The 23,392-nt window shown below is 34.3% G+C and overlaps 1 protein-coding gene across 1 annotated transcript in view; it reads right to left on the bottom strand.

The window, feature by feature from the left end:
• The window catches only part of ARAP2 (ArfGAP with RhoGAP domain, ankyrin repeat and PH domain 2), a 116,054-nt gene that overhangs the window by 78,706 nt on the left and 13,956 nt on the right, over positions 1–23,392 (bottom strand). The window contains exons 5-9 of the mRNA XM_042872140.1: positions 18,712–18,797; positions 17,618–17,971; positions 14,474–14,543; positions 9,613–9,733; positions 6,573–6,754 (exon numbers count right to left, since the gene is read on the bottom strand). Coding sequence (XP_042728074.1) covers positions 6,573–6,754; positions 9,613–9,733; positions 14,474–14,543; positions 17,618–17,971; positions 18,712–18,797 — 813 coding nt within the window. The remainder of the gene's footprint in view (positions 1–6,572; positions 6,755–9,612; positions 9,734–14,473; positions 14,544–17,617; positions 17,972–18,711; positions 18,798–23,392) is intronic.

The following is a 23,392-nucleotide window of genomic DNA, read 5'->3' as shown; positions in this document are numbered from 1 at the left end:
TGACTGAAACAGAAAGAAATGACTGTGAATTGTAATACTATTAAATACAAGATAATAATATAACCCCAAGAGGACTGGAGAAGTCAATTGTATATCTTCAGTTCAAGTGTACAAAGGTACAAAACAAAGATAGCTCTATTGTTCCTCAAAGACAAAATAATAGAAATAACTGAACTGTGAAATTGTCAAATTGTGAATGTCATTAGTTATTGTATATATATATAGTATATATATAAATATGTATATATGTATATAAATATAGTTATTACTTAAAAAACAAACCAGACTCTTCTACTTCACATTTCCTGGATCACAGCTATCCATCTTGTATGTTATTAAACTCAGTATATGCCTCCTTAGTCACTGCCCAGTTCCATTCTCATCGCCCTCCAGCTGTCTCACTGCCAACTGCTGGTAATCTTTGACCTTAAGTGAAGATAACAAAGGTCTAAATTCAGTGCACAAAATCTTTTTCAGTAATGTCTTCAAAAACACTAGGTTCCAATCAATAACTTTGCTGAGTCTCTGGGGGAGTCTGACCCACAAGCTGAGAAAGAAAAAACTTTTGACTGAAGTTTTATAGAAATACCTTTAAGATATCAACTCTAATGATTGAGTTAAAATGTGCCTTCTCTAATAAGACATTATTTTGCATGAAAAATATTTGTGAGGGAGAATTTAATAACAATGGCATTGAAGTGTTTCATGAGGTAATAATTGAGTGTGAGTTGATTAAGTTCAAATCTGTTGGCCTAGCAATTTATGAAGCAGAGATAGAAATTACTGCTGAAAAAGCACACAGGGGTATTCCCCATATTTTTACTGTGCTGTAAACCATAAGCCTTTTTCCTCTTGCTTTAAGGAGGTTGCATTTATTAAGAATAAAAAGTTTGTAGATATTTTCTTTACTTTGTTATCATATAACTTTGTTACTATCTGAAACAATGTCACTCTGCTCCAAATAGCACAAAGAAACTGCAACTAACAAGCAAAAATGTATTTCCTCTAGAAGATGGAAAAGTCACTTCAGCTACAAAAGAGATGAAATTTCTCAGTATTTTAAGGATCATCTTTCTAACGTTCATTTTAAGCCATCCACTATTCACAGTTTATGAAAACTTAAATGGCTGATCTATACAGATAACTGAACAATAGTGTAATCTGTTCTCATTCCATCATTTTAGCAGACCATTGGCAATTTCAGCCTGTTCTTTCTCCATCACCAGGGGAGTTACTTTTCCCTTTTTCAGCACACACTGTGTGTAACACGATTCTGGAGCAACTGTCCGCAACAAAAATGTGGGGAGTGAAAGTGCAGAAAAAGGGAAAGAAAAAAAAAAAAGAAAAAAGAGGGAGGAGCTAAAATTTCTGGGGATCTGAAACAAACTGCAGTGATTCTTACTCTGAAGAATTTCAACAGAGTTTAGAATAGGACAGTCCAATCTTAAAAAGTTACCTCGAGGCAACAGAAATCCATGAATGCCAAAACAGTTCTCTCAGAGAATACTGAGTTTTGCCTGATACCACAAACTAACTATGTTATGATCAACCATCTGCTTTTAAGTGTTCAGGGTTCTAGACATTACAGTGTTGGTAATTACAGCCACGCTCTTTGGCCTCTTGCTGGTAGGTGCTAATACATTTTATTTAGTATAGCTACCAAGGATAAAAATTTGATCAGCATGATGTGACTGTCAGCATTCATCTGATCATACTCATCAGATTAGGCAAATCTTTAAAAATCCTGCTCCTCACTGGGGAAATGAATAGTCTCATCTATCTGAAACATTAAAGTTTAGCACTCCTAAGGGGATATATATACAAAAAATAATCCTTTTGTGACACTACTCTTCTGAGTTCTGCCACACCAAATAACTTAAGAGTAGAGATTTGTAAACTGCATCTAGTTAATTGTGTTGTAACAGACTTCAAAAATAGCAAGTCCATAACAGATGTCTTACATAAAGTTGCAATAGCAGTAATGGCATTTTAACTAGTTTAGAAAATGACTCATATACATTACATAACGCATATTTGTGCCTATATTTAAGGTCGTTGAATGAATGTTTCAGTGAGGATGTGTTTTCTACACTGTCTCAGAAATACTTTGCTCTTCACTTTTATGACAGTTTTGCAGCTTTACAAAAACACTAACATTTCAGCTATATTAAATAGTTTTACATCTGAAATGAAGGATGAAGCATGTCTGCCATGAAAACTGACTGGTATGATTACAATTAAATAGGAATTTCCCCCAGAATGCATTAATAGTAACCTTACGATGAGTAAATCTAAAACCTTCTTCAGCTATTCACACATATGCTGTGCCATACAGCGAAATCCTTTTTCTTCACAGTATTCAAACAAATCTTAATTTTCTTCACTACTAACTTTTACACAATCAAGGTAGCTGGTTGTATACGTATTTGCTATTCCAGAAAGCTCAACTGAGCATAATTGTAAAGCTGATAACTTTGTCTTTTCCCTTTCTCCATCCCTACCCTCCACCCCAAATCAAATTGATCATGAAACTTTTGATCACTATGGAAGCGTTAGGCTTCCTATCGCACTTCACGATACCTTTAGGTGTATTTACAGCTTAGTAAGATCTTAACAGCATAAAAACAAACAAGGAAGAAAAACTTATGTAGGCAAGGTTTAATTTAACTACACAGAGAAAAAGAGAAGTATTTAGCATTAACTTATTTTGTATTTGATATAATTCTGCCTTCTCTTTAATTTTATCTTTAACAACCTAGAGCAATATCCCATAAAAATATTTTTGAATGTTAAATGCAGATCTTGCTTGTACAGATGAGTCACCGTCACATTACTCTTGTCTGATTCAATCATGTTATTAGTGTATTATTTAAAATGCTTTGCTGTTTGTTTGTTTGTTTTTTTTTTTTTTTTTGAGTAAGTCTACAATTAGTTGAAATCTGAAGAAGTTAAGCTCAGAAACCCTCCCCCATATCAACAGAACTCCCTGTTAAAATTCATTTCATATTGCACACAAGCCAAAAACAGAAACTTTTAAGCTTTCTTACAGAATACAAGTTATTTTGCACTTAGTTGTTCCTGATGTCATGCACAGCAATTGATCTTTGCCATGGTTTTGAGTGTGGAAGACTAGAGTGAACTGCATGCCAAGAAACCGCTGTAAAATTAGAAACACAATCTTAATTCATCATCCCTGCTACAGCTTGATGCAAACAACTGTATTTAAAAGAGTCTAGATAATTTGCTTCCTCTTCAAGTTGCCAGTATATATTTGATATCAAAACATGTTTTCGCCTTAATCTTCTCTCCCCCAACATATTTCCTTAGATTCTTACTATGTATTTTTACATCTTGCTACAGATCATTTTGAAGAGTGAAGCCTGAAGAACTTCTACAAGGACAAACGAGGGCAAAGGTTCATTAGCTCTTCTGTTACCTCCACATATTTAAGACATTCTTGACAAGATCATATAATTAAAGCACGTTTGAACATAGTCTACACCAGCAATCAAGCAGGCAATTTCACAGAACTTACCAGTACTTGTTACAAACAATAGCTTATTACCAAACATCTCCAAAACTACGTGTGCTCTCCACATGGAGAGGGATGGATTCTTTCTTGTGGTTTTTCAATCACAGTAATTCAATATTTCATTCACTGCCCCACTCCAGTGGGCATCCAGCACTTCATTCTCATTTCATTTATCATCCATCAACTCTTCTGACTGCCCCTCTCACTTTCTTTTGTTCGCTTTAATTCCTCACCCTTTTCCCCAGCTTCCTTTCCAAAATGATCAGCGGCTTTTGCAACACAGTAACACCACAACACCTCAGCTTTAAGTAGCAACCACTGAACTGGCACTCAAGTTACTGCTCAGGACTCCTCATTAGTTCTCAGAATCTTTAGGCAATTACTTTCAAATTCTCTCATTTCATACTGCTGCTGACATCACCCTCGACTCATTTGATATTCACAATATTATCACAGTGATACAGTGAAGAATCTAACACAATGAATACTTGCACACATCCCCTCCAGTGACTTTAACCTAACCTCCTCTCCTTCAGATTACAAACACTGAGCAGCTGATTTATCCTTCCACCTGTGCCCCCCTTTATCAGCTCTCTACATTACAGAATGTGTTTAATTGATCATCTCCTGTAATACATTGCTTGATGTTGCCCAGGTTTGCTTTAAATGCACTACTAACATTAGAGAGGAAATGGAAATTAGGTACTATCTTACTGGTTCATTCAACATGCATAAACATTCCCATCTGCCACTGAGCAAATCATTTCAATCTTTGACAAAACAAAAGCCCTCTGAAATCAATAAGATTTCCAGCCAAAATGAAATAAGAGTTTTGTGGGGGTTTTTGGGTTTTATTTATTTATTTATTTATTTATATGAAACGGGTACTACTTCTCATACACAGCAGAACACTCATCATTATTCAAGCTTTAACTTGGAGTCATGCATGGAGGAAAAAAGTTGTAAATAATCATGGCATGCAGCCATACATACTATTTCCCAGTCTTTCTATTTTGCTGTTTTCTCTAATACCCCATGTAAATGCATCTATTTTGAAATTACGCAAGGCAGAATCAAAAAAAAATCTCTAGTTATCTTTATCAAAGCCAAACTCCAGTGCAAATACTGTGACATATAGGCCCTCCCTGGCTTCAGCTCTATCAGAGAAGCTTGTATACACCCCAATGAAGTGGGTATTTTCTGGCAGACCAGGAAAGCATCTGTCACAGCCCTTCTGATGGTCACAGAGGGGAGGTTATCACTGGCACCATCGCAGTAGCCTGACATTTCAAGCCAATGTTTGAGCTGTCATGAAGGATCAGATGACATGTTTTTATTTAAGCACGAATGATTTTGAAATAGAAATGGGAATTTCAGCAAGTTGCAGGTTGAACAAATTGATTCTGTACGATCTATTTTTCACACCTGCTCCAGAGAGGAAGTTTAAGAAATTCACACTACATAGAGAGTCAAAGAAATTGATGGTTTCTTACTAGCACTATATCACTGCCAGAAGCTCAGGCTAACCCATCACTTTTTAACTAGAAATGGGCCTGAGACATGATGTTCTGATCTCAGTCTGAACTTCACAAAGTTCATGTTGGTTATGTTAGGATTAGGCATTTGGCTTAGGATCTTCTCCACTTTTAACAATGAAGAAAAATCTTTTAAAGCACCAGTGGACTCTCCTCTATCAAGTTTAATAGAAATCAACAAATCAGCTTGATCCGATCTCATTTCAACATTGTAAGAAGTGTAAATAGGTGTCTTTTAGCACTGCAGTTATAATAAACCCTTCTAAGTCTCTCTGGGAGTAGTTCTCTAGTAAGGATGTGAATTCCAATATGAGCAGAATTAAAGGACATCCCTGGATGTATTTGCTTGGTAATTAATGGCTGAAGAACAAGCTTGAGACTGGCAAAGATTTGTAAAACATCAGAGCCCTCTACTGGATTAGAACTACATTACTGAGCATTTCTTTAATGCAGCAGTGAAAACAATACGTTTTATCTAAAAGTTGAAAAACACAAGAGGTACCAGGAGAACTAGATTGCATGAAAGCTTGAAGACAGAAGATATTTTTTCTGATTTCCAAAAAGGCAGAAGTCATTTAGAGAAACAGACATTTGTTCAAATGGAGGATCTAACAAGAAACCTCTTAGGATCATTTGACATGTTTGGTTTTAAATAAACAGGCTTAGGAGAGGTGCTAGTTTTGCACCATTGTTCATAAATTTCATTCAAGAAGAAGGAAATGACAAGCTGACAGCATGTATAAACTTCATGCTGTTCCAGGTCTTCGTTTTGGTTTGCCATCTGCTGCACTGCATTTCCTGACCTGTGCAGAGCATCCATGTAGTAGAAGGGAATAAACATCTAGTCAAAAGGCTGTTTAAAGGTGTGCTTTCATGATTAGCTAAAACAAATGTGAAGTCATAGATACTTAAAGGGCACAGCTGATACAGTTTACCAAACAGCCCCCTCAAGCAATAGATTCAACATACACATGCAAACACACAAAATAATAATTGAAAACACATGTGTAAGAGAAAATTTTTAGGGGAGGGGATACAAAATACAGTGTTAAATTATCCTAGATTAATCATAATTTTCAACTTGAAAGTGAATGGCTCTGGAACACTTTCTCCATATAGAAGAGGACACAGTAGGTGAGGAAGTGAACAACAAAAGGACTAGTTACCATGAGAGCAATCATATTTTAAATAAGAATTTGCAAGTACACAAATCTGAAAGATTTAGTAGTACTTATGATACACACTTTTAAGAGTGAATTAATCCTACCCCCGCCACTAACATGTTGTGACACTCAAGGCTTTTCATTTCACCTCAGTACATATTTGGTTTTTTTTCATTGTACAACAGGTATAATGATACATCTCTTGTTTTTTGAAGTCTTTTCAGAATTGCAGCAATGAAGTGCTACATAAAAAAGGATATGCATTTATATTCACAAAGAACCATCATTTTCTAACACCATCTTTTCGAGCATTCATTCACAAAATTCACATGAAAAATTTACCTGCTCATTTTTGCAGATCCACACAGTATTCCCTTGAAGAAGAATAAAGATTTTGGCTTTGTATCCTTTCAGTTCAAGATATCCACTTTTCTCAGGAGCAACAGAAATTCGAGACTGAGGGTTATTATCAGATTGAGATTTCACGGCATTGAGTATTTTATCAACCCAGTCATTCCTTTCTTCTAAACAAGGAAGAAAATTAGATAGAGGTTATATGTTAAGCAGCAGCTCCACTTTCTACCATATTTCTTTTCTTGTTCTTCCTACTATGCCTTGCTGGTTGATGGTATAACTACAGCATAAGAGATAACATCTACCTTGAAAAAGAGGTAGAAAAAAAAAAAAACAAAAACCAACAAAACAACAAAAAAAACAAACATAAAAGAGGATAGGCTAGCAAGGATATCCATTCAGGTACCTTCCATAAAATAAATAAATAAATAATTGAAAGTTATGAAAATATTACAGTTTTCAAAAATCATGACTACTAGTTCTAAAATGCTTAATTTCAGAGAGCTTAACAACTGAGGTGGAGTACAGGTGACATGTTCTTCATTTATTATTCATCGGGTAACAAGAAAAGGACTATGGGAAGTAATGCAAGCAAATAGTATGGAACCTAAATATCATCCATCACTGAAGAGAGAAGCCATGTTGGACCATGCTTTTATGCAACATTTGGCAATTCACAGACTATTCCATTACGGCGTAGTGGTGAAGCTGGATATTGTCAGGGGCACTGAGTAATCAAGAAAACGTATGTTTGAATATGTTTTGAATGCAGTATTAGTTTAGCTTCACATTTGTAAGATCACAAGTAGGTGAAGTAATGAAGTTCCACTCAGCCTCACACACTGTTCAGACATTTTCCCAGTCTAAGATCAATATACATTAAAACTGAATATATTGAATCAATTAGACGTGCCCTACATGATGGAAACATCATGAATACTTCAGTTCTTTGCTCTAAGAGATTCAAGTCATAAAACATACAGGATGTAATATATATCTGTACATGTAATTCATGGCACATCTAAAGTTGACATGATCAGTGCCCAGCATTGTAGAGAGGACCATCAAAAAAACAATGTGCTCACCTCATAAATGTAATGTGAGCAACAAGAAGCAACAAATGAATTTAAGCATCAGAAGAGTTTGAAGAAGAGAAAGACAGCACCTGACAGACTAGCACAGAGAAGGCAATTCTAGAGCTCCTCTTAGCAAGTACAGGTTTTGTTTTAACACAACTGTTCTATTCTAAAGTCTCTGAAAGTAATTTTAAAAGGTCATTGGATTATTTTGGTATAGATGTTTACAAAATTAATTTGAAAGGTTTGTTTTGTTTTTCTTTTTAAATAATGTCTCGTCCGAATTAAAATCTCACAGAATTTGAGCAGATATGTTCTAATTTAGCACTACCACCTATTTCATTTTTTCCCCCCAAATGCCCTAAACTATCCAAAATGTTACACAATTTCCCCCTTGCTACTCAAAAGAATATTGTATTTCCAGTTTGCAAAACAAATAATCAGAGAACCAAAAGACAAGAAAGCAAATGCAACATTCTACAGACTATGGACTGACTTTGGTATCAAGGTACACAAGTCAACAAAGGCAATGGCAATATTCTGTATTTTGATACTTCAGCAGAAATTAAAGAAAGTTGATACAGAAGGTCCACAGGATGAAATATGTATAGAGTCCCCATTTCAAAATCTTTTTAAAAAGTGTTCTTGGAATAGTCCCAGAACAATTTCCAATCACAAATTCACAGAATAGCATAAAGTGACAGTTTGTGCACATACCAGTAAGCAAGCAAGGTTATTTACATAACTTACTATGAGTACATCACCCACCACTGGATACAGTAAGGATCAAATTACTTGTACAATATCAACTTATATCCTTAATGTGACAGTAACAGCTTTATGAACACATCACCAGGTCCAAAGAGAGTTGCATACTAAATGAAAATACAATTTAATGAATAAAAAGTGGCTGCTCTAAATTTACTTTTTGAGTCAATATAAGTTGTTAATTTTTTACGGTATTTAAAGATAACAACTCATAAAGCAAATTATGGCCCTACAAAAAAAAAAAAAAAAAAAAAAAGTGCTAAGACAGTTATGTTCTAATTTATAAAAATGACCAAATTTGTTTTGGAAGAGAAAGGCAAAAGTAATAAAAATAGACCTACTTCTTAGCTAAGAGCATACAAATGTCTGAACTGATTTGAGACAGACCTGATAAGGATTTGTTCACCAATGCTGCACTCCTGTTGCAGCCTGCAGCAAATATATACAACCAAGCTGTAACCCACAAAAACAAGATTTGATAAAGGAAATGCTGAGAGACCCCTAGCTCTAATGGGTCTGGCACACAGTGCTGTAAATACATACTGCATGTCTCGTTTCCTAGGTATTCCAGTTTCTTTGATTGTTTCCATAAATAAGTCATACATGCACTGACATTAATTTTATATATTACAGCATTAGGGTAAAAAAGCATTAGACTAGAAGGTGCACTAACTTCCTCTTTTTGTTTGTATTCTCTACCAACGATGAAATGGATGAAAATACTGTATAAGGCAGTAAATAAAAACAAACAAAAAATAATCACATTGTCTCTTATCACATCATCACATCCAAGCCATCAACTTCATTGTTGCTCTTCATCAATTTTATATCAAGTAGTGACTGAGAGCAGATGGCTGATAGTGCACAGACTGTAAAAGCTGCTAGTGATATCTAATGAATGTCCAGAAAAATTCATCTTCGGAAATAATAGGAGAGGTAGCAGAAGAGCTGGAAAAGTGTTATTATTTTTGATGCTTTACAAAGTATTTTATTTCTTACTACAAAGGTTATAGTTATCAATTTTCTTCTTCATGAATCCAAATAGATGGAATGAGAAATACCTTTTGCAATACAACAAATTATACTTCATAATTTTATTATGATTTAATTATGATTTAATTTATCAGCAATGACTACATGGCTTTCAAAAAATCATTAGAATTACATACATGTATTGTACATACCTTCTTTATCCACTCGGAAGACAAAAGTCCTATGGGATGTAACAACTTCAAATTTATTCTCTCCATGAACTCTAACTGTTGCTATAGCAGAAAGTAGTATTATTCCCTTTGAGAACACTTCCTATAATGAAAACACAAAAGAAGCAGTTAATAGTTGTTAATAAATGTCTCCCAGGTAGTATTATGCACAGTGATGTTCAGGATGCTCACATTCTAAACTGTGCTGCGCTCCTACAAGTTTAGCATTTATTATTAATAAAACTGCATCAATTAAGTAAACCATTTCACTATCGTCACACAGCCCCACTTCGTTACATGTCCATGTTCATATTCTGTCTTGTAATATCGAAGAAAATCCCATAATGAGGTATAATGCATATATGAAACATCACTACAGAAGACATCTCATGACACTGCTATGACAAAATGTCTTAGTCTTAAATTCACAATTTTATTCCAAATAATTGAGTATGTCATCCATACACACACAATTGTAAAATAGAATCAAGCAAGAAAAAAAACTTATGCCTTCTCTAGGTAGAGTATTCCAGAGAATTTCTGAGTTCCTTCTCCCCTTCATTGTTAGCCAGCTAAAAAAAAACAAAAAACCACCATGGATTGTATCCATTAGCATTCAATATTCAGTTGAAGGGGGGAGGCAGGAGGGAAGAGAAGAGTGATGGCAATTCTGCAAAAATCCATTGTCTTGTCATTAGTAATGATAACCTTGTAGCATGTATGTGCTATTCTCTCAGATCAGATGAAAGTGGAATGGTCCCTCAAAAATATCATTTGACATCACAGTGAGTTTTCCCAGAACTTCCTAATTTCCAGCTAGGAAGCAGGACAACAGAATTTAAGCAACAACAAGACAGGAAAAAAATGAAATACTACTACTTTCTCCGAGTAGATCACCTAATAAGCTGAAGCAGATACACAACACTTCACAAGTACATCTGAACAATTCCAGGATTACAGAGTTAACGCTGCTTCTCCTGTCACCAACATGCTTTGATCAATTGGTTTTCTGACTAAGATAATTCAGATACACTGCTAAGATTTATGATTCAGATGCAGTAATATTCCAAGAGGTAGCTTCCCCGTAAAGAATTCGTACTGCAATAAATTTCCTCCTGAAGTATAAATTATTATAACAGACTTTACACAAGGACTTAAGGAATCAGTGTGAATGTTAAGCATGGAGGATGCTTTTTTTGTTTACTGAGTTAAATATACCACCACTTCTCACCAAATTCATAGTCTTGTGTTGTTTCACTTCTGAACACTAATATATTTCAATGAATGCTGTTTCAAAAACTGTGATTTATTAAGAGATATCGAGACAGAGGAGATGTCACTTTAGTTACACCCAAGAACTACTCTGTAATTCAGAATCTACTCAGTACTGCACATGCATTTTTATCATGACTATATTTATTTGAAGGCAGACTTAAGCACAGCAATTTCATATCTGTTAAAAAAGATGCAGGTACTGTGTCAACTACTGATCCTTCACAACGAAAAAGCAACCTTACTATATGGTATTTCTAAAACTGTTCAGATACAATTATATTATGGAGTTTGCAGGCATCTACTGGTTGTATTTGGTACTGTAAGAAAATAATTAAGACAACTTTAAGTTACAGCTGCTTTATTCTACTTCATTCTGTCTCTTTTTAAGCTTAATATGGTTTGGGTTTTGTTATTTAAACATCCTTCAGGCATATATATTTTGAAATACAGTTTAAACTATGAGAATTTCTCAGTTTTATTTCTACACCAGGTTTGCTTTCGCATGCAAGAACCAACACCTAATGCTAAAAGCTCCAACAGATAAAGACAATACTCCAGACAAGAAACTAGGTGATTTAAGGAAACAGAAAACAACAACAAAAAAAAAAAAACAACAAAAAAAACCACCTACATCCTTCCACAACAGAAAAACATGACCTATTCCGAGAACAAAAGTGACTGCCCTACTCTGCAGTGAATTCTTCGTTACATTCACAAGTACCATAACCTAGCAAAACTAAGTTGTTCATATAAAAAGTAAAGACTTTTTCCTAAGTCACTACTATATTTGCAAGGAATCCCAAAAAGTTTTTACATTAAAATTTTCAATACAGCCAGCAGTTTTGCCTTATCAAATACATTAGAGCAGCAAAATTCTCCTGCCAAAAGGAGGAAGAAATGTGAAAGAAATGCTATGCAAATTGAGTAACTAAAAAGAATTCTGAAGTGATGTCTTTTTTTCTTCAGTTTGCTCTCACTTTAATTAACCACATTCTGTTATGACAGAAACCACAGCAGATATTGCTCCCACCACATCAACTTGCTTAGGACAATGAAAATAGAAGAAATGAGCACCATCACCAATTCAAACCAAAAACAGGTCAGGACAGATGCCCTTTCAAAAGAAAAAAAAAAAAAAAAAAAAAAAAAGGAAGAGAGCTATACTGATCTAAGTTGACACGCAACTAAAACAAGTTTAGATAAAAGTCAGAAAATTCAAATTATTCAGAGAAGAATTTATGCGAGCTAAGGACACATTTTCAGGAATATGGCCTTCTTTGTCTCTTTTCCCCATCATCCACTCATTTCACCATTGATTAGCCACACAGCACATTGCTTACCCAATGCAATCCCACAATGCACACAGGATTATGCGCAAACAGTTGTCTTTTCCTCCAATCCATAAACACCTCCAAATGTTTTATGAGATCCTCACCTCCCAGAATTTACATCCAGACTCACAGTTCTCAGATAATAGGTTTTAGTATATGACTCATCAAGTTAATAAGTCAGACGTACAAATTTGTACAAGTTGAACGCACTCACACCAAGCAGTGACACTTTCAATCACAAGAGTGCAGTTTTTCACTCATGAAAAAAGAAAAAATGTATACAAGTCTGTAAATCAAGCCCCCTCAGTCCAAACTATCACAAATATCTTCAAATAGAGGATGGAGTGTTGGAACTTTCCATGCAGCCCATGCTATGTTGGATATTTCTCTCAGCAGAAGGGATGATTTCTGTAATCTCTTGCAACAAACAAGCATATAACAAGTCCTGGTCTAGTGACCTCCATATAACTAATAGTGACCCTCCAATTTAAATAAATCTCAACTTTAGATACAAGACTGAAAATTCTTTAAAATTAACATTTCTTTCCCTAATTATGCGATAGAAGATATTAAGCAAATTCAATGCTATTTAAGCCATTCTTAATCACTAACCTTGCTTTTCTGCGCCTTTAAAGCTCTGGCATGAATACCACAGAGAGGATAACATATTTTGTCCCTCCAATCAAAATATTCTCTTCATCTACATAATCATGTCTACTAAGTGAAGACAAATAAGCAAGCAAAAACAGGCTGTCTCATGTTCCTCATCAGCAGGCATAATGAAGCATAATGTAAATACTTCTTGCTCTTGTTCTCTGGCCCCTCAGGATATACTCAACCTTTCTCTACTTCAGTTCTCCCTCTTCATAATCTGCTGAAACAGTTCAACGTGTGCACATTATAAAAAAATGTGGAATTCTTATTATCAACACCTATCATAACAAAACCCACATTACAACACAAAGCTGAATTTTCTTCCTAATTTAATATGCATCTTCAACAGGAAAAGCTACCCAGTGTTTTAAACAGTGCATGTGCATACAGCCTCATTTCCAACAAAAAATTTCTATATTATGCAATCATCTAACATTTTTGAGCTTAACAAGATCTGCATATCTTCCAAAAGAAATTAATTAATTACAGAACAACAGAAAAATAATTTTAAAGTCAGCTTACTTATATTAAATAGATAAGAAAAAAAGATAAAAGGAAAGCAAGGTTTAAAAGCAGGTCTAAAAAAATAACTTTTTTTTTGAAAATGATGACTTACAAATTTATTTTTATGTCACCGTAGCAATTGGACAGATCACTACAATGGGAAAGGCATTACAACAAGGTGTGATGACAGAAGGACTTGCAAAATAGAAAGGTGCTATAAAGGAAGGGAAGAAGATTGCTCACCCATATCAGAAGAGTTTAGGTTCAGAGAGGAAAGCTCCACCAAGGAGGGATCTCCAGAAAGTGATCCTTCCCCAGTGGCAGTGAGCCCTTAAATGAGGTCTAAGAAAGGTGCAGTCAGGCTCCACACCTTCCAGTCACTCAGGTGAATTGCCTTCACCTATGTTCCCAAGACTGACCAGGTCCTTTCTCCAGTCAGTGCTCAATCAGTGGTTCAGGCCATGACTCAAAACTTCCATACAGTCATCCGTCAAAAGTGAACCACTTGAATCAAAGCAATGCATGAGCCTGCAAATGTTTCAGGACAATTCAATCCTTAGGTGCAGAAAAACTAAAACATCCACTGGAATCACAGTATTATGCTGTTGTTTATTATGTATTATGGGTATATTTGACCCATTCTAATAGGAACTAGTCCTGCTGTTTGTGATTATTCCTAAAAGTCACACAGGAGAGACATTTGTAATAAGAAAATATATAGGAATCATGGGGTATTTTTTGTTTTTACAAGGCTTCCATTCCAAATTCTCTCTCTCTCTCTCTCTCTCTCTCTCTCTCTCTCTATATATATATATATATATATATATATATACATATATATATTTCTTTATACATATATATATGTCTCATGCTGGGTTTCTGTGACAAGACAGTTTGCAGCCATCACCAAAGCAACATTTGATCTCTTAAATGAGTTTTTCATTATTCTGTTGTTCTGTAATAATGCTTTGTTCTAATATTCTGCAATTAATAATACATTTAACATAAATGTTCATTTGGAGTTATTTCTAAATGTTGTCTATTATACACATGCATTCTGACCCAAACATGCCACTTACCTTTTCATTATTGTAATAAGAAATGCTGTCTCCATCAAATTTAACCCAGCGCTTCTGAAACATACGTTTGCTGTGAATCAAAAATGAATACAATTAAAATGACATGTTATATTGGCTTTTAAGAATGTCTCAAAAGGTCAAATCAGATTTTGCTTCCTGTGTTTGGGCCTGAACTTTCTGGAAATTAAAATTAGCCCCTTTGAAGATTAGAACATTGATTTAAAATATAATAAAAATATCTGGAGATAAGAAGTACAGAATTAATGGAGTTCAGTTATAAATCAGTGCCTTCATGTTTTTATCAATCAAGTTTCGCCTCTCTTTCTTTTCCGCATTCTCATGTTCCTTTACCATATTCGAAGTGACAAAGGAAAAAAGAGCTTTCAGTAATGTAATTTTGCTTTGACCTAACAGGTAAAGGATGAGAACAGGCTATTTTTATTGGAGACAAAGGAATATTCTTTATATAGAGCATACCTTAAAATGTTACAAGATATGTAACATCATTTCCAAAAAAGGAAAGGTGAGAATCTAAAACGACCATCTCATTTACAGGTTCATAAGACAGACATCTCTGTTTACACCCTATGATACCTTCATTCATTAACCTTTCCCCAACACTCTCTTCCCTGACCAATGAATAAATAACAGTCACACCAAATCATTCAACAAGTACAACAGAGAAATTTCTTTTCAATTTCTGTTATCAACTAGAGATAACTGACAAGAAGCTCATTGGATTATGTCAGCTTCCTGTTAATTCACGCTGTATGAGAACCTCCTTTGAAAGTTGTGTAACATAAACCTGAAGCAGTCCAGTATGTTCTTTAAAAATGTTGACTATAACTTATCATCGATGAAAGTTTCAATTCTAAAATCCAATAAGCAATTTATTAAGAAGGAACAAGAGCCCACTCTTTTCCCAGTATTATTTCTTCTCCTATTAAAGGATGTGATTAGAAGACTACGGTAGCTTACCAAAACTTTCATCATATACCAGCTCTGGCTTAATTAATTTACATAATGTGAGTACAATAAATCATTTTTCATAACCTGGAAAGGCCAACAGAAAACCTCTTCTCTACTGAAATGTCAGTAAACTTTGAGTTGATACAGGTTGATACAGAGAAGGATATGCAAACCTAAGTGCCCAATATCATGTAAATGAACTGAATGGCTTTACAGTTACAGTGACTTCATGAAAACTAGAAGCTGTACTTTAAACACTCAATTTGCAATAATTTGAGAAAATTGCGCATCTTCATTTTCATGAGGGGACAAAATGCCAGGTGTAAATAGAAGCCTTATAAAAAGTAAGAAGGGAGCAGGTGGGGGAGGAGAAATAAAGCAAAGAAACACTGTTGGTAGCGATTGGAATAAAATATGGCAAGGCTTAAAGGGAAGAAGAAATGACTGCTAGTTCCCCCTCCCTTTGGTTGCTTTCTTCAGGTATTTGAGAAATGGTGCTGCATGAAATTTAAGAAAAAGAGCAAAAAAAAAAAAAAAAAAAAAATCTGCATTCATTAAATGATATCTGAGAACAAGTCCTTGAAATTTATCCAAAAAGCATCGCTAGCTTGAAGCTAATGACCCTGAAACTGTACTACACAATGCTACCTAGTATTAATTTTGTGGCTAACTCAATATCTTTTTCAAAATAATGTAGCCTCACACAGTACTTTGGCTAAAGCTTTCATATTCTGTTCCAAACCCTATTCCTTCAAATTGCACCAGCAACTGGAGTCCATAACTGTATTTATATCCCTCTAATAACTATTGCCAAAATTGAGGTGTGGAAAAGCATGTGAAATTAAACAAAAATTAGAGCTAACTGCAAATCTTCTGAGAATATATTATCAAATCTGAAAAAAAAAAAAAAAAAAAAGATAATTGTCTTGTAATGGGGAAAAGTCTTTTGAATCTATGTGCAATTATTCTTTGATTCTTTATTAAAATACTTAAACACAATCCTTAAAAGTTAATGAAACTTATAAATAAATAAATAAATAAATAAATGATCAACCAGAAATTCCTTTGATAGAACTTCCTTCAGTGGACACAAACCAAAATGTATTCTCAAGCAATATAATTCAATACCTTTTGTCAATAAACAGGAAAAAAAATTATAATTGCTGTAACAGCTTACAGTTATTGTCACCAAAAATAATGAAAGAAAAGCCCAAAATGAAATCACCTCTCCCATGCAGCTAAACCTTTAGTCTTAAGAAGAAAGAAAGTAGAACTGGTAAGGTTTGAGGACAAGTACAGATAAAAGAAATGCATCATAGCACTAAAGGACAACAAACTAGATTTCTAGCTGCTAGTGAAAATCAGAAGCAGAAATAAAATTATGCCAATCTTAAAAATGCAAAGAGGAGACAGAAAATCATTAGAATAATTACAGAAGCAGAAACTACTGAAGATTCTTTGGTCTGTTCAATTAAGCACGAGGTTAAAAGAATGTCATCAGCGTTTACAAGTATTTATGAAAGGAATATAACAGAGGGCTCTTCAGCGTAAAAGAATCAAAGACTGGAATTTAAAGGTTAAATTAAATTTTGAACAATAAGAGCAATTAAATATGAGATTACATTAGCCTATTGTATTCTATTCTATATCCATCACTACTTAAAATTTCAGAGGAATGCTTGCATTCATATTCCTCCCACCAAAATTTAGGCACATCAGTAAACTAAATTAGTCTGCATGCATCACTGTAGATTTCTAACCTCAAATATCAACTTCTCTTCCTATGAGAATACATAACTCTAAAATCAATAAGATCTCCAGTCAACAAAATAATGGATAAATTGGTAAAACAGTATTTCAGAATCAGAATTTGTTTTCACTTACTTTGTGGTCAACAGAGAATTATCAAAAATTTGTAGATTGAAAATATTACCACAAATTCTGTATTTTCATGAGTAGACATCAAAATTTTTAATATTTATTTCCTGAACATACTTCCAAAATAAATTTTAGAAGTAATACATCATTAAAAATTGAGAATTAAAAAGTAAATACCTATGATCTTGCAATAAAAGTAGTTCCCTTCTTCTTTCCACAACAAATAATAGGCAGTAACTTAAAGAGTCTTATGGAAACCCCTTTGCAATTATACAGTAATCATTGCAAATATCATACCCTTGAGGAGATAATTTATCCAGCCATCCTGCTTTAACCTTCTTTACTGATGATCCATAAAAGCAAGCATATGGTGCTATTGATTCATTTGCAATTGAAGTTTGAGCTCCATCAAATTGTTGAGAATCCATTTGTTCACTGACCAGACAATATGATTCTCCACATTGGTTCTTACAGGATGATGAGTGGGTATTGGTTTTATTTTTATTTTTCTTGGAAGAAAAAGAACATTGATCCACAATAGAATATACAGGTTCGCTTTCCAAGTCTTCTGGAGGTAATGATTTGTTTTCCTGAGACAAAGATTCATTTTTCACACATTCCTTTGTCTTCCCATCTTGATTATTAAGGGAACTGCAAAGTAAAAATAACTTTATTCTTCATTTATTTCTACAATAAACAATAAAGCGTTACATAGAACAAATGTTAAGACATACTGTAAATAAAATTTCACCTTTGTGATAACCACAGATTGATGTTAAATGTAATATATATCCTTTAACTACAACTATAACAGAATACTTCTTTGTCAGCAGGATCCTTTGGAAGGTAGAATTCTACAGAATTTTAAAATGAATTCTCCTTCCTCAGAAGACTAGCTTTATTCATTCTGAAATTTTGGAGGACTTGCAATATCACCTCTTTCTTCTGTCTCTCTCACTTTGATAGAAGCCAATTGCAGACAGTCTGAAAGGACATGTGAGCTCCCATTTAGTAAAAACCATCAGCCCTTGCCTTATGAGAGTACTCAAGAATGTTTTGGGAATTTTTTAAATAGGCAGAGCATGAAAGTACTCAGACATTGTTATCTAGAAGACAAGGAAGCCAAATTTTATATTCCGGATGTTCTGACTGAGGGATAAGTAATAAGACATCTCCCAAATTCACAAAAGATTCTGAAGCTTAGATTAGACAGTCTTAGGATAGTCACCTATGGCATGAGGTGGAAGCTAAAATGGCAGAAAAGTTAAGTAAATAGATAACAAGATACATACAGTCTCTTGGTTTGTCAGAGTTAGAGCTCTACTTATTACATCAGTAAATAACTCTAAATTTAAAACTGTTTAATTTTTTTGATAACTCCTATTTAATACCATATATTCCTGTTAGAAGAATATTCTTCAGACATTTCCAAATCTGATTTATTTTCACAAGCCAGGAATTCATTCCTATGATGTTCCTAGAAAAGAAATAAGCCATAACAAACGTGTGTAGTGAAACAGTAAATAATGTTTAAATTATTCTAGACATAAATCACACCAGCAGACCAAGTGGCAAAGTTATCCTTTTCCAAATTTTCATGTAACACAGATCTGAAAAAACACATTCCAAAAGTATTTTATTTTCAATATCTCCATTTTAATTCAGATAAATATATTTGAGCATAGTCCAAAATACTAAAAAAACAAAAAAGTTAAAGAACCTCAGTGCATAGAAATATTTGTACCTTAGTTGTTCCTGAATAACAGCTGAGTATTTTCAAAGCTCAAGAGCCACATGTCGAGTGCATGATAAGTATACCATTTATGATTTGCTACTTATAGTCTATCTTTCATGTTAATACTTCTCTAAATTGAATATACAGTGTTTACAGTAGATCAAAGACAAAATACAGGCAAATTTACATTCCTACGTTGAAGCTGAACTCAGTCATATTGAACATATGTAGCATCTTCTTGCCATCTTCTTTCTAAAAGATATGTTTATTCATGTTTGTTTAGAAATCTTTATGACACATTATTTGTACTGTACAAAATATCAAGGTTAACATTGCTTAAGAACATTACACATCACACTTCCTACTTCACACTTCCTAAACTTGATCTGCCAATCATACTGTATTACTAATCTTCTCAACATCTTTCTTCCTTTAGAAAGAAAAAAAAAAAAAAAGAAAACTTAAAATGAATTGCTTCGTGCTTCATGATAGAAACGTTTTAATTTACTCATTTAAGCTTTGAAGTGTATGTCATAAAGCTGAAGAGCACAGAAAAAAATTGGGTAAGCTTTCACAACTGTTGCTGTTTGTTTTCTGAGAAACAGCATCTCATCCTATGTTTGATGATTTCACCTATGCAACATGAAATGATAAGATTATAAAAACTGAGTATGTGTATGTACACTACAGCAAAAACTGAGGCAATCACTGGCTGCTGATAGGACAACCTTAGGTGAACACTTTGCCTTTCTCTGCCAGTCATATACATTATGAACAAGAAACCCCACCACCACATACCCCACACTGTTAACTGCATTGTAGCACCACAGATTAGACAATAAATAAATAAATAAATAACCCCCCACATTCCTACATCATGTTAACAACTGAAACAGAAAACTCAAAAGCACCTTATGTACTGCCCATGAAGTGCTTAAAATTTGTCTCATAAAACAAGGGGAAGTGGCAGCATCCCACTTTTACAAATAACCAAGAGACAAGTACTTCAGTACTTGGCCAAGTGAACTGAGGGGGGCCTGAGAACTTACGAGAGATATCAACAAATACATTTATATTTCTAGAAGAGTTTAAAATATGGAAATCCAGAACAGACACTACTGTTCACTCACAAAAAACAGACTCCACACAAATTAAAGAAGAAAACCCATGTGTTGGTTACAGGATTATTCTGCAAGATGCTCAAACTCAAAATGAGACAGAACTGTTATCTCCCACCTCCTATAACTCCAAGGTATTACGAAAAGGTAGGGAGCCTTTTCCCCTGCAGTTGCGCCTGTAGAAACAAGTATTTCTTAAAAGATTGCATAGGAAGCACCCACGCTTAAGGAAGATACCGGGCTTCTAGGTGGCAGGCAGATGGAACTGCCTGCTGGCAGCTCTGTATAAACCTTTTTTGATCAGGAAGTAATTCAGATGCATTATTGTTTAAAAGGTTTTTCTGTCAGCCAATTTTGCTAGTCAAAATGGAAAGTGAGGAAACCTGAATACTAAGATGAGTATTGGGACTACTGTCACATTATATGCTACATGTCACTCATGATTTACTTGAGTGGTTTATTCTCAATCTTTACTTGAGACATGCTCCTTAGTCTTCGACTGAAGGCAATACAGTTTTATAACAGAGCCTTAATGATAAGAATTCCTCCTTTTCAAATATTAAGTCTTCCTTGTTTTAAAGTTCTAAGACTTGTAATCTAGCCAGCATTCCACAGTATCACAGTGCTTAAGAGCTCACATGGATTATTTATCTCAATATGCGTGCTTAACCTAGTCTAAGAATTTACAGCAGGAAATGAAACCAAACTTAAGAACTTAGAATTCCTTCACTGAAAAAGTGATTTCTGATATACTTCACTCTTTACTCGAACAGAATAGTATGTCAGCTGTAAAGTGTTAGGATTTTAGTGCTTTTCTTTGATTAATATTAAAGAAAAATGTTCCTTCTCCAGGTTGCCCTTTAGGGGTTTCTGCTTCTAGCTGCCTTTCTTCCTCACTTAAGTCTAACTGAACTTTCTTTCTGTCCTTAATTCACTGTTCTCTCATGCTCACTTATCTCTAGTCTGCTGTGACTCACTGCTTGTTTCTACAGACACTCCCCTTATAAAGTCTATAGAAGCCTTTCTTTAGTTGCACCAATAAAAGGAGAAGAAAGTTAATGGTCAACTTCTAACCACTTAGAACAGGCTTCCTTTGGTCATTATAACAATTTGCTGTCTTCTTAAATACAGATGAACTATATTCTCATGCAAAGTTGTTTTTTTTTTAAAAATGAAGCAACAATTACTAAAATCTCAGATACTTTGCAGGGTTGGCTAAACTTTGTTCCTAGGATATGTGATACTTACTGGAAAAATAGCTGCAAATTAAACATATCTTTGGACTTTTGCTTAACAACTTTGCTGTATGACCTTAGTCTGCAATTATGTTCTAATGGAAGCAAAATCAACTATGAAGTTTCCAACTAGCATGTGGTAAGTGTAACTCAAAAAAACCTGTTCACTTACGTGAAAATGATAATTAAAATCCAAATCTTCAGATCAGAGAAAGTACATTGTAATACACTGCATTAATTGAGATTCTACAACCAGCAGAAATAGCAATTCTATTTTGAGCTGTTAATCTAGATAAACAGCACAGGGTTTTTTTTTGTCTTTTTTTGTTGTTGATTCCTTTTAATATTTGCTGCCTTTGGAAGAAAAATTGCAGACAATCTTCCCAGATATGCTTTATTATAACCAACTATTTCAAGAAAGAAAAAAAAAAAAAAAAAAAAGCTAAGAAATAACAAGGCTAGAAAACTTTTCTAGAAAAACTGCTCATGCAATTAAATTAATTACAAAGAAGTTCAAATTTGAATTTGTAAAAGACATTTTAATAACTGGCATAGACAAGGCTATGCAATAGAAAACAAAAGCTTAGAAGTAACCTTTCTGCACATAACAAGAATTAGAAGGAAAAGCCATGAATTTATGCCCACCTCCTTAAAGAGCGAACAATGAAAACTGAAAACTCACACAACACAATTCCAAAGAAAAGAAAGTACACATCAAAACTAAAGATCATTTTTATGCTTTTAAAAAGCCTCTCATTACATGATGCAATTTGAACGCTTTAATTTCAATGCTCAATTTAGTCAATAGTTTACAACAGTTGAAAAAGAGAAACATTATCATGAAGACCAAGGCAGAAAATAATTATCTACTGTTTTCCTCAAGTCAGTGGCTTGAGATCAGCTGAAACAGATAAGTAAAAAAAGAAGCAACAATTTCTGAGTCAGAAGCATTAGTAGGGAGAGATTCACAGCATCTGTTGGATGCCTTACTAAGCTAGTTAACCTCCCAGAACACCATGTGACTCAGACGTCTGTGCACATTCCATATATAGCACCAACTGTTCTATTACTGACCTCAACAAAAATGTTTACTTCAGAGAATCTTGCCACAAAAGTGATGTACAGCAAGTTTGTGGTTGTGTAAAAAAAATAATAGAAGTCCTCAGAACGTTTATATATAGGAACTAATAAAAAGCATATGGCCACAAGTGACTATTATATCACCTCAGTTGCATATAAGCTGCTTTCATACACTTTCTGTGAGTCTGTGCAGAGATGCTCAGTCTTGATACCGCATTATCAGAAAAGAGAAAAGCCACTTCTACCGTTACTAGTCAGCTCCAATGGTTATCCTTTACTTAACCTCACTTAGGCACAAAGTACTATGACACTGTAGTTAAGAAGGTACAAGAAAGCTGTTAAGGTAGCCTGCAGCTATCTGTAACTGACTGTTTTTCATTCAATACGATAGCATCTAGCTCTGAGCAGAAAAGAGACACTCACCTGTTTTCAAGAGAAACAAAAATTAACAAAAAAAAACACAACAAAGAATGGCCATAAACAAAAAAAGTTTGTATTTCTATTGAACACTACAAAGCGTAATTCAAGATATAGTCATTAGTCCATACATATGTATACTGTTGTGATGGTTTTTACTGGGATAGAGTTAATTTTCTTCATACTGACTCACATCATGCTGTGTTTTAGATTTTTTCATGAAAATAGTGGTGGAAACATTGATGCTTTAAGTTGTTGCAGAACAGTGCTAAATCAAGACAAGGAATGTTCCATTCTAGTAGTTTTTGGTTGAGCAAGAAGCTGGGAGGGGACAAAATACCCAATCCAAGATGTCCGAAGGCATATCCCATCCGAGATATACAATAGATTGTCATGCTGAATAATAACACTGAGGGTAAGTGGAAAGAAAGAGGGAGAAGTTCAGAGTAGTGGTATGTGCCTTCCCAAAAGAAAATATTACATGTGA

This window comes from Lagopus leucura, unplaced genomic scaffold (assembly GCF_019238085.1).
Source record: "Lagopus leucura isolate 7727_CA_CO unplaced genomic scaffold, USGS_WTPT01 Super-Scaffold_100004, whole genome shotgun sequence".
Classification (NCBI taxonomy): domain Eukaryota; kingdom Metazoa; phylum Chordata; class Aves; order Galliformes; family Phasianidae; genus Lagopus; species Lagopus leucura.
Note: the sequence above shows the minus strand (reverse complement) of the source record. Positions and strands in the feature narration are given on the sequence as shown.